This window comes from Mirounga leonina, unplaced genomic scaffold (genome assembly GCF_011800145.1).
Source record: "Mirounga leonina isolate KUSES-001 unplaced genomic scaffold, KU_Mleo_1.0 Mir_150, whole genome shotgun sequence".
NCBI lineage: Eukaryota > Metazoa > Chordata > Mammalia > Carnivora > Phocidae > Mirounga > Mirounga leonina.
In genome coordinates this window covers 21,226,632-21,238,827 of record NW_023270374.1, presented here as the reverse complement: position 1 = coordinate 21,238,827, position 12,196 = coordinate 21,226,632, and the positions used below count along the sequence as shown (strand labels likewise).

Here is a 12,196-nt window from a genome sequence, read left to right as displayed (position 1 = left end):
AAAAAAAACAAAAAAACAAAATAAGCTCATAGATAACAGGGCAGATTGGTGGTAGGGTTACGGGAGAATGGGTGAAGGGGGTTGAAAGGTATATACTTCCGGTTATAATCCTGGAGATGTACAGCATGGTAGCATGTTGACTACAGTTAACAGTACTGTATTGCATATTTGAAAGTTTGCTAAGAGAGTAAATCTAAAGGTTCTCATCACAAGAAAAAATGTGTAACTGTAAGGTGATCAATGTTAACCAGACTTGCTGAGGTGAATGCTTCTAAATGTATACAAATATCAAATCATTAGTTGTACACCTGAAACTAATGTTATATGTTAATTATACCTTAATTTAAAACAAGTTCTTTTTTTAATCCACAGTCAAAGTGATCAAAGCTGGCGGGCAAGGGAAGAAGGGAGTAGGGCTGGAGGTGAGGTCAGGTTTGCAGCCCTTGTCCAAAAGAAAACAGTTCTCAGGGGCAGATTTGTAGGTGCCCGCGGAGAAGGCGAACCGTCCAGGGCACAAGACTGCAAGCTCATTACGGTGCAGGTTCTTTGCCTCCCTCGGTGCCCCCTTCCCAGAGAGGGGAGAAAGCAGGGGTGGGGCCGGTGGCTGCAACGGTCTCTTCTCTTCGAAGACAGCGCCCCTTGCGGGGAGGGCCTGGTTTCAACACACTCGACCGCCAGTCCCGGGAAGACCCCGCAATTCCGGCGCTGACGGGCCGCGCCATTTCCCTCCCTTTTAGCGCCCGTCGCCCCAGGCTGCTCATCCGGAAAAGGGGCGCTCTGTTCCCCAAGGTCTGAGCAAGGAAGCTGGGCGTCCAGGACGGCCTTCTCGCCCGAAGGCAGCTAGGCTGCAGCGGACACGCTAGGCGCTCGGTGGGAGCCCGAGGATCCCCGCTCCAGGAGCCTAGGCCGGAAGCTGCGTCGCCCGCTTCCGCGTCAGCCGGAAGTGCCTGCCACTTGAGGCAGAGGACTTCCGGTGGGTCTGCAGGGCAGTCGGGAGTCAGCATGGCGGCCCCCTTGGCCGGGAAAAAGATCGTGTTTGTCACGGGGAACGCCAAGAAGCTGGAGGAGGTGCCGGGAGGGCGCGGGGGGCCGATCAGTAGGCGGCTGAGGGGGTAGCGGGTGGTAGGGCCCGCTGGGGATCGGGCGGAGAGGCGGCCTCCAGGCGGAGGGGGCACGGAGAGGCCGACCCGGGCGTGTGGAACGGGTTGGGCCGCGCTGAGCGAAATGGCCGTGTGTGCGGAGTGGAGCGGGCCGGTGGTTGGCTTTAATAGAATTAAGGCGTTGACAGATCCAGGCTTGCGAGCTCGGGAGCTGCGGGAACCAAAGGAGTGCCGGGTCCTTAGTACCTGTCCCAAAGGTCATCTATTAGGCTAGACCCCAAACGGGGACTCTTGACACCCCTCTGGAGCTGATCCAGACCCCGCTGCCGACCTGGGGGTGGCAGGGGCGAGACAGAGCGTGGGACAGGCAACCAAACTGAGCCGTCCACGCCCCACCACGGTCCAGAAATGTGGTCCTCAGCCTCTTTTCCTCTTCTGTGAAATGGGGATGATTTGGAAGGTCGGTTTCACAGTGCAGTAGGGAGGAGGAGTGAAGAAAGCATTAGATCCCCAGAGTTCCTGACTCTGGGAATCTTGTGGCTAGCTGTGAGGGTTCTGCGGGTGGATGGATAGCCTTTGGCTGCAAATAATAGACACACACAGGGAACTCATGTCAACTACTAGGTGACTCTTCTGGGAAAACAATGTTAAGATGTCCCACAAGATTTGAGGAGTCTCCCGAGGGCCTATCTTGTCCTCGTAGTTCTCTCTGGATGCTCATTCCTTTCCTAGTAAGCGTTTTTCTGCTTACTTCGCTCCTGGTGGAGGGGGCAGTGAGGCTTCTGCCATACATTAGCTCTCATTAGCCTTGCTTGGGTCAAGGGTTCGCCCCTGCTCAGTCAGCCATGGCCAAGGAGGTGAGTCATGGTGCAGAATCAGGGTGACATCCACTAGATATGTTGAGGCAGACGAGTGGGACCCAGTCATTAGGGGACCGACCTTTCATTTGTCCACAGCATAGGGAATGATGGCACTTCTGTGGCAGTACAGGGTGTCCTACTCAAGAGCCAGAGCCCCGTGCTGATAAAAAGTTTGGGATCCTGAGGCCAGGCCGGTCAAGCAGACAAGTAGCGCCACCGTGAAAAAGAGCCCATGCAGGATGGTGGGTGCCAGCTCCCAAGCCCATCTCTGTGTCTGGTTGAGAATGTGGCCTCCTATGTTTTAAAAAGTGGCTAGAGTGGCCAGAGGAGGCTCACCGAAGAAGATGGGTTAGATGAAGTTGGCTTAGAACAGGGTGTCTTGACTCTTCATCCCATGGCACTCCATTGACAGGCTGATGAAGTCTGTGGACCGTTTTTCAGGGAAGTATTTTTAAATGTACAAAGTAAAATACATAGGGTTACAAAAGAAAGTAATTCTATTAAAGTACAATTCTCAATATAAATATTTGTGATCTAGTTAACATACACTTTTTTAATGCATTAAAGGATTCAATGTAGCCGTGTGTAGTTACCATAATTTTCAAATAGGGTTGTAAATATTTTGAGATATTTGCTACAGCTGTAATGGGATATGACAACATCTGTGATTTTAATAGGTTTAAAGGTCACAGAAACTGCTGATGCTATTTTGGTTTTCTATATTTACTCACAATTGAAAGAGATGCTAAATTTCAGCTAAGGGTTAGTGAAAATAAAGGCATTTTTTTTCCCATCCGGGTTCGCAGGCCTCTTGAATTCTGGGTAACCCCTGATGGAGAATTGCCAGAATAGGAGGTTACATAGAGTTTTAGGGAGCAGGAGAAGGGAAGAGGGTGTCCTGGGTGGGGGGTTAACGTCAACAGAGAGACCTGAAGTAGGAGGGTAGGAGACTGAGGAGATGGGGGAGCTGATCTGCTGGAGTGGGACCCTGAAGTCTGGAGTGAGGCTCCTGGGCCTGACTTACTCAGCTTTAGGGGGGCTGTCAGGAGAGTTACCTGAAGAGAAAGGTGGGTGACAGCTTCTGTAGTAACAGGGAATTGTTAACAAATGGTAATAAATATTCTTTCATTTTGGAACAGGTCATTCAGATTCTGGGAGATAAGTTTCCATGCACTTTGGTGGCACAGAAAATTGACCGTATGTCTCTGTTTTGTTTTATTTCTGAAAGATGGTTTGATTTCTCTGTCTCCCTGTGACCTGACTCTCTTTGTATATCTGTTTCTCTAACAAGTGCCGGAGTACCAGGGAGAGCCTGATGAGATTTCCATACAGAAGTGTCGGGAGGCAGCTCGCCAGGTGCTTGCTCCTCGCGCGTCCCAAACTTGCTCCTCTTGTCCTGGGGCTCCTGGGGGCTGTACCTGCTGGGCTCAGACAGAGAATAATAGGGTGGGCACAATTGGTCATAACTTCAAGGACCTGCCCAGGCCTAGCTAGATTGGGGTCAGTTAATGTTGGCAGAGGAATACTACCTTTCTTTCTCAGCCTTTACTGCATAGTATCCCCAGACCAACACACAGACACGCGCACGTAAGCGCACACACGTACACATATGCACACACTTGTCTCCGATTATCAGATACATACATTCCAGTGCCTGCATTCTCCCCACACACATCTGCCCCCGCACTCACACATCTCTGTGGAATTGGGAAAGAACACTTCCCCGAAGCGTCAGGCTGTCCGAGTGTGAATCCCACCTCTCTGGTTGCTGTGCCTGGAGTAAGCTTTACAACCTTCCAAGTTTTTGGTGTTCCTGTCTCTCGAAGGAAGAAAAGAGATTAGCCAGGGGCAGTTTCCTATAGCTGTTAACTGCAGCTGCTGTAGATCCCAACTAGCTTGGGCCTGGCCCCAGCCTGGCGGGCCTGGGAATTCAGGTTAGGGACAGGGCCTACTCCGGTCACAGGTCTCGGGGCTTCGCCTCCTTGTGTTGCAGGTACGGGGGCCTGTACTGGTGGAGGACACCTGTCTGTGCTTCAATGCCCTCGGGGGCCTCCCTGGCCCCTACATGTGAGTCCCCCCCCCGCCCCCCGCAGGGCCCTGGCCCCCAAATCACCTGAACTTCGAAATGATTGGTTACCTGATATTGTGGGTCGTTCACTGTCTTGGTGTCAATACCAATATTTCACATTGTCCTGAGGAAGGATTAGGGGTCGGGGAGAGGCATGCCTTTCTTTTGTAAAGTGTGAGACTGTGATTGTGTAAGCGGAGATAGGCCGGTGGAACCCACCTGCTGGAGAGGTACATTTGTGGCAGATCAGTTTCAGGAAAAAGGAAATAAGGAAGTTGAGATCTGAAAATGGATTTCCTTGAAACTATCCAGTGCCCTGGACACCCTCAGATGGCCTTTGTGTATCTCTTGGGTACACATATCTCACTTTGAATGCTCCTGGCTGGGGTGGGAGGGCATAGGCACGAGGTGCTTTTGCTGGGTTTTGGACACGTTTATCTTGAACTTTTGGATTGCCTGTATGTTCGCCAAGGCAGTAGCACCCATATGTGTTGCTCCGTATCCTCACCAGCACTGAGTACTAGGACTTTAATGTTTTGCCATGTGGGGAATGTGAAATGTTACCACATTTGGATTGAATTTGCATTTTCCTTTTTTTTTTTAAGATTTTATTTATTTGAGAGAGAGGGAACACAAGCGGTAGGATGGGGGTTGGGCAGAGGGAGAGGGAGAAGCAGACTTTCTGCTGAGCAGGGAGCCTGATGTGGGGCTTGATCCCAGAACCCTGAGATCATGACCTGAGCTGAAGGCAGCCACTAAACCTACTGAGCCACCCAGGCACCCCTGAATTTACATTTTTCTAATTACCAATGAGGTTGAGGCCTTCATAGGTTTTATTAATTCTTCGTGCATTGCCTGTTTACTTCCGTCCGTTTTCCTATTGGATTATTCCTCTTCATTTTGAGTTGTTATCATGCCCCCTGGCTGTCCTGGGGCTCTAATCCTGGGGGTGGGGTGAGGGGGTGCAGCCCAGAGAAGATGGTAGGAAGCTCCATCTGTATCCGGTGTCTGACTCACCTTTATTTCTCTTGCAGAAAGTGGTTTCTGGACAAGTTAAAGCCTGAAGGTATTAATCTCTTTTCCCTAGCTGTTGGGAATGGAGAATCCGGAGGTAGTCTGGGGGAGGGGTCCCAACTAGTACAGTAGTAGAATCGAATAACGAGCTCCATGTCCCCATCACCCAATTTCCAGGGTATTAAGCACAAAACCTATCCGATGACATGTATAAGCTCCCCAAATTGGGTGGCTTCCCAGGGCCTCAGGGGTGGGGAGTAAGGCTGGGAGCTGAGCTGCACAGACATCACTACGCTCCCCCTTCCCCCCCCACCGTCCCCGCAGGTCTCTACCAGCTCCTGGCTGGGTTCGAGGACAAGTCTGCCTACGCGCTCTGCACGTTCGCACTCAGCACCGGGGACCCCAGCGAGCCAGTGCGCCTGTTCAGGGGCCGGACCTTGGTGCGTACCCGCGCTGCCTCCCCCGCGGGCCGCCAGAGGGCGCTGCGGCTCCAGCCAGTGGCCCAGGGTCTAAGGCAGGCGGATGGTGGGAAGGGCTCGTGGTCAGTTAGTTCCCAGAGCTTTGCCCAGACATGCCCCTGAGCATCACAACTAGGAGTGCTGTCAATCCTGAAATCTATCTGACCTCTGAGGCTGGTGTTCCAGAGATACACGGTGACTCATGGCTGTTGAGGCCTGGCCCACCCAGAGCTCTGCACTGTGTCCCCTCCTGAGAAGCAGATGTGGAAGCTGAAGGTGACCGCTCCCGGAGCTGCACGGACAGCCCAAATTTCTTCCAGCTCCCATCCCTGTCCAAGTGTTGAGGTGACGACTTCCCTAGAGCATCTCACATCCTTTCCAACTTCTCATGTTCCTGTAGAATTGAACTTTCCCCAGCTCATTCCTTCCCCAGCTAGCCTTCAGCACAGCCCCGCCTGCCTATCAGACGCTTGGGTTCAGCTGCTTCTTGCAGGGTCCACACCACCCTCGGGGCTGGCCTGCTCCCCCGCAGGGCAGCCGTTTCCTCCTCGTGTCCGGGTCGATGCCTTCTGGCCCATCACTCCTTCTGCTCGTAATAAAATCCAGAGTCCTGAGTAGCCCACAGAGCCCCGCCCCAGAGTCTCCACTGGGAGCTGTCCATAGACATTTCATGATGCCCTGCCTGGTTACATTTTTTTTTTTTAATAGTGGTAAAAAACATAAAACTACCATCTTCACCACTGTTACGAGTTCGGTACAATGGTATTGACTATATGGGCACTGCTGAGCCACAGACCTCGAACTTTCTCGTCCGGCAAAATTGAAACTATACCGGGCGCCTGGGTGGCTCAGATGGTTAAGCGTCTGCCTTCGGCTCAGGTCATGATCTCAGGGTCCTGGGATCGAGTCCCGCATTGGGCTCCCTGCTCCTTGGGAGCCTGCTTCTCCCTCTGCCTTTCTCTCTCGCTCTGTCTCTCATGAATAAAAAAAAAAAAAAAATTGAAACTATACCTATTGAATAAAAGCTCCCCCTTGCCCCTCCCCACCCACCCCTGGCAACTGCTATTCCGCTTTTGTTTCTAAGAGTTTGGCAACTTCAGACCCCTCGTCTAGGTGGAATCCTGCACACGGTGTTTGTCTTTTTGTGGCCGGCTTATTTCTTGGCATAATGTCCTCCCAGGATCATTTGTGTGATAGCGTGCACAGAATTGTGTGGTAGGTGACGGAACCCCTCCTTTTTACTGCGGCTGAATAATAGCCATTGTATGTATCTGTGCATTTGTTTTGCCCGTTTATCTGCCCATGGGCACCTAGATTGCGTCCCCGTCGGGCTGAGTAACGCTGCTGCTGCAAGCACAGGCGTACCAGTGCGATCCGAGCTTGAGATCCCGTGCTCGGTGCCTTTGGATGTTCACGCAGAACCAGGATGGCCGCGTCCTAATTGCTGGGTTACTTTTTTTTTTTTTAAAGATTTATTTATTTATTTGAGAGAGTGAGAATGAGAGAGACAGAGTACATGAGAAGGGGGAGGGTTAGAGGGAGAAGCAGGCTCCCCACCGAGCAGGGAGCCCGATGCGGGTCTCGATCCCGGGGCCCCAGGATCATGACCCGAGCCGAAGGCAGACGCTTAACCAACTGAGCCACCCAGGCGCCCCGCTGGGTTACATTTTTAAAAATTAATTCTAGATGTCTGCTACTTTCACAGAAATGTTCTCTAAAACATCAGAAGTGTGAACAACCGTAGTCCCTGCCGATGGGGCCTGGTCACTGGGGTGACCCACTGTTGGGGTCCCCACTATTCCCGATTGTCTCCCCAGCTTCAAGCACTTTGTGGCTTGCTAGCCCCTACGTTACCTGAGGTGGCTTTGTTTCTCTTCGTTTTGTCCTCACTCACGCTTTCCAGACCCCCATCATCTTGTCCTCGCAACAACGCCTATGCCGAGCCCATCCCCATCTTGGGTCCCAGCACCAGCTGTGTCCTCCACCTGGAGCGTTCTTGCCGATCACTTTATGTGGCCAAAGTGTCTCCTCATTGAGCTCCCAATCTAGGTCACTCCATCCTGTTATTCTTGAGCCCAGCTCCCTGTTTGTTCCTTCTAAGGCACTTTGCATTTTGTAATCGTTCTTTTGTTTACTGGTGTAAAGCCTGTTTTGCTTAAGAGGTCCATTTGACCAGGGCGAGGCTAGGCCTGGTACGGCTCCAGTGCTGAGAACATTACCTGCCCCACTGCAGATTGAACCAGAAAACCAGTTGTGGTGTGGGCGAGGTTCAGAGTGGCTCAGTAATGGACCTTGGTCACGCGGCTCCCCACCGGCACCAGTGGAATCTGCCTTTGGGCCGAACAACTTGGCAGTTACGTGGCTAATGCCCATTTTTGCCACTTCCGTTGTATTTTTTATTTTTTAAAAGATTTTATTTGAGAGAGAGAGCACGCACACGAGCAGGGGGAGGAGCAGAGGGAGAGGGAGAAGCCGACTCCTGCTGAGACGTGGGGCTCAACCCAGGACCCCGGGATCATGACCTGAGCCGAAGGCGCTTAATGACTGAGCCACCCAGGCGCCCCTCCTCCCTTGTATTTTTAAAATTACTATTTTTTAACCTTCAAGGCAACATGACATCTCACGGTGCTGATTGGTGCTGAATTAAATCGGTTCTCTGTAACATTTTCCTGTTGGAATTTGCCTATTGCAGTCGGTATTTACTGAGCTCATTTATGTATTGAACAGTGTGCTGAGTAATTTCTGTTTCTTCATTTAATTGTTAGAGCCTCCTTTGTAGTTTGAGAAATGCAGCAGTTTATTGCACTTAACGTAATAACAGCGAGTAGCAGTCATAGGGCTTGTGTGCATAGTTCAGGGCCTCGTAACTTCCTATTCAGAGAACATGTTTTCTGTCAGTTTTTCCAAGTTGACTCTCTTCAGTGAGGTCACAGTTTGTCAGAGCTGTAGAGAGAGGGAGAGCGGCCCAGGGGTGTCAGTGGGCTGATCAGGTTTGTGGTTCATGTGTGCGCGCGCGCGCACAGGGAGAGCTGTGTGTGCGCGTGCAGGGAGAGCTGTGTGCGTGCGCGCAGGGAGAGCTGTGTGCGCGCGCGCAGGGAGAGCTGTGTGTATGTGTGCGCGCAGGGAGAGCTGTGTGTGTGCGCGCGCGCAGGGAGAGCCGTGTGTGTGTGCGCGCGCGCGCGCGGGGAGAGCTGTGTGCGCGCGCGCAGGGAGAGGTGTGTGTGTGCGCGCAGGGAGAGCTGTGTGTGTGCGTGCGCAGGGAGAGGTGTGTGTGTGCAGGGAGAGTGTGTGTGTGTGCGCGCGCGCGTGGGGAGAGCTGTGTGTGCGAGCGCAGGGAGAGGTGTGTGCGCGCGCGCAGGGAGAGGTGTGTGTGTGTGTGCGCGCAGGGAGAGCGTGTGTTTGTGCGCAAGGAGAGTGTTGTGTGCGCGCGCAGGGAGAGGTGTGCGTGTGTGCACGCGCAGGGAGAGTGTGCACGCGCGCAGGGAGAGCGTGTGTTTGTGTGTGCGCAGGGAGAGTGTTGTGTGCGCGCGCAGGGAGAGCCGTGTGTGTGTGTGTGTGTGTGTGTGTGCAGGGAGAGCGGGCCCACTGCCTTTTATTTATGTATTCAGCGAACGTGCAGGTACCGCGGACTTCTTGAAACCGTCTATTTTGAATACCTGGGGCTTAACCAAGTACATAAACTAGCCAGACTCAAACTGGCCACCCTCCTCCTAGGGCATTTCCTCTGTGCCCAGTGATACACCTGTTCCCCCCCCCTCTCCCCTGGCAGGGCCAGATCGTGGCGCCCCGAGGCTGCCGAGACTTTGGCTGGGATCCCTGCTTTCAGCCTGATGGATATGAGCAGACGTAAGGAGCCCCGTTTTCTTCCGGGGCGGTGGGGTTGGGGCAGCCGCGGTGCGGGTTGGCTGGGCGCCCCGCCCGAGCGCAGGCGTGCAGATTCGCGGGCCGGCCGTAGGCTGCTGCTGCAGCTGAAGGCGGTTCTGCTGGGGGGGACGCGAGGAATCCGCGTGGGCTGCTCTCCAGCGCGGGAAGCAGGCAGGCAGAGCTGGGAGTTCCGGGCCCTTGGGCTCCAGCTCCGCACAGAGCAGCTGCGTGACTCGAGTGCCTTCCCCTCTGCCCTTGGCTTGTCACATCTAAACCTGACCGTTTCGTGGGATGATCTGGCTTCCCTGTGTAGTTTGGGAAAATGTTAATACTTCCAGCACCGCACGAAACCACCCCAGTGCCAAATGTCCTCATTACTTCCCCCTGACCCCTCGGCCCCCTTGTTTGCACTGGACATGTTGGCCATTATTGGAATCAAGTGTTCCAGGCTTGAGGGGCCCCTAGGGAGCGTGGCCTGAGGCCTCACAGTAGCCAGACAGGGCTGAGGACGACGTGAAGCAGCACCATCCAGGAACGCAAGACCGAGAAAGGCTCTGTTTCTCCACTGTTCGATCCAGTACGTGGCTATCCAGTAGGACTTAGGAACTGAACGTAGTTTGATTCAACTGCGGTTGATTTCAACGTACATGGCCACTCGTGGCTAGTGGCCACGTACTGGACAGCCCAGGCCGGCGGCACCCAGGCGGGCTGTGGTCCTCACCTCACTGGAGGCCTGACACGGAGGAGGGGCCACCGGCCGGCTGTCCCGCACCACCCCCGCAGTACACAAGAGGAGACTGTCGTGTTACTCGGCAGGTCCCACTGTTTCCTGTCAACAGATGACAAAGCTGATCAAACATGCAGCTCGTCCCCCTGTCTCTGGCTTCCCGTAACGACTTTTGGACACAATTGGGCAAGTCTAACATCCTTCCACATTCGTCAATACGGGTTTCCACCTACAGGGGAATTTAAAACTTTTTTTTTTTTTTTTTTTTTAAGATTTCATTTATTTATTTGACAGAGAGAGACACAGCGAGAGAGGGAACACAAGCAGGGGGAGTGGGAAAGAGAGAAGCAGGCTTGCCGCAGAGCAGGGAGCCCGATGCGGGGCTCGGTCCCAGGACCCTGGGATCATGACCTGAGCCGAAGGCAGACGCTTAACGACTGAGCCACCCAGGCGCCCCTCTCTCTGTTTTGTTTTGTTTTTTTTAAATTAACTCTGGCTGCCAGGAGCTGGGGGCCCCACCACCCTTTCCTGGCGACTCCTTGAGCTTTGGGCTCCAGGACGGGTGAGGGAAGCGCACCCCCTGAATCCGGGCACCTCTGAACTGCTCTTGTCACCCCTCAGGTATGCAGAGATGCCCAAGGCGGAGAAGAACACCATTTCCCATCGCTTCCGGGCCTTGCTTGAGCTGCAGAAGTACTTCGGCGGCCTCGCTCCCCCGGTAGTTGGTGGTGATTGCCCCGGCCGGGGAGCTGGGGAAGGCTAGCCTGCCACCTCCGCCATCAGACGGGCAGCCCTCCAAGTACTGCCGTACGGATCACTGCTTCCTGGGGCGGGGGGGTTGAGACAGCCTCACCAGCCCTGGAGGAGCAGCTGGCTCAGCTGGGAGAAACTTGGGGCCCTCGGGGATTCAGTGGGCCCTCCTACAGCCTCCTGGCCTGGGATCCTGAAAGGACCTGGGCTGTGAACCTGGCCGCAGCAGGCCCGAGGGTTCGGGAAGAACCCCACAAATCGCCCTCGACGTTTTTAAAGGGTTAGAAATAAAAATACTGGAAGGCACTTTCCTCCAGAATAAACTGGATATATCAGCTTTGAAACCTGCCCCAGGCAGTTGTGTGTTTCCTGAATCTCTGCGCAGGAGCAGGAAACCTCTGGGGGGGTGGGGGGGTGGCGGGGAACGACGATGGGACGAGGGTAGCAGCCGAGGGTGTCCGCATGACCTTGCTCGCTGGAGTATCGCATCTTTCTTCTCGTTCTTCAAGTTTCAGCTCGTGAGCTGACCGTTTCCATGCCAGACACATGCTGCCTGCCCCCCACGGAGGGAGGCCACCACCCAGCTGCCTCCGTGGTGTTTGCTGGGTTGGGGGGTGGGCTCTATTTCAGTATGACAGAGCAGCCTGTGGGGCTCCGCTGGGTTGTTAACCCCCGGAAGGGCTGTCTGGCTGGGGCTCAGACGTGGGGTGCTGGGGGCTCGTCTGCTCCCCGCCTGGTGATTCTGGATACAGCCCTCCCTGGAGGGAACACCCAGGCCACTGGGGAAGGGGCCCCAAAGGATCACATGCCGCACGCATGGGGTGGGTACATGGAGCTTAGGGCCGGGCAGCCCTCTGTGCTTGCTATCAACTCTTAGAGTGATGTCCCAGGCCTAGAGGACACTGTCCCCCTTTGCTACCCATCCCTACCCACACCATGAACATGCTTGTCCCCATGCCCACCTACCGGGGAGCATCACCCTGGTCCTCCCCTCCCCCCACCCATGCACCAGGGTACCCACCCCCCCACGCGGGCAGCCGGCCAGCCTTGGGAGGCTCAGTGTTGCCAGTTCCACGTGGACGATGCCAGCCCCCTTGGGGCTGCATTTGTCAGGTGACCTAGGGCATCGAGCATTCCTGCTGCCCCCTCACAGGTTTGCCTCTTCTATTGGAGTTGGAGTCCTGGTCTTTTTTTGTTGTTGGGTTTGCAGGAATTCTTAGCGTATCTAGATGTGAGTCCTTTTCAGTTTAGAGGTAGCAGATGTCTTCTCTCATCTGCGCCCTTGGTCTCTGGTGTGTTGGGGAAGCCAAAGTCCTGTAAGGTAGGTCATGGGGCCTCTGGCCAACCACCAAGTG

The 12,196-nt window shown here is 54.2% G+C and overlaps 1 protein-coding gene across 3 annotated transcripts; it reads left to right on the top strand.

Annotated features, from left to right (window-relative positions):
* The first annotated feature begins 953 nt into the window (after nucleotides 1-953).
* On the top strand, nucleotides 954-11,185 carry ITPA (inosine triphosphatase). Of its 3 annotated transcripts, XM_035005974.1 has the most exons (9): nucleotides 954-1,068; nucleotides 3,100-3,157; nucleotides 3,252-3,316; nucleotides 3,954-4,027; nucleotides 5,063-5,094; nucleotides 5,367-5,482; nucleotides 9,270-9,346; nucleotides 10,181-10,277; nucleotides 10,713-11,185. In XM_035005974.1, the coding sequence occupies exons 1-9, from the start codon at nucleotides 1,003-1,005 to the stop codon at nucleotides 10,773-10,775; spliced, it is 648 nt and encodes a 215-aa protein (XP_034861865.1). In that variant the 5' UTR covers nucleotides 954-1,002; the 3' UTR covers nucleotides 10,776-11,185. The 3 variants fall into 3 exon arrangements, with proteins under 3 accessions (XP_034861865.1, XP_034861867.1, XP_034861866.1); XM_035005975.1 differs by lacking the exon at nucleotides 10,181-10,277 and having other exon boundaries at nucleotides 955-1,068; XM_035005976.1 differs by lacking the exons at nucleotides 9,270-9,346; nucleotides 10,181-10,277.
* Nucleotides 11,186-12,196: the final 1,011 nt, after the last annotated feature.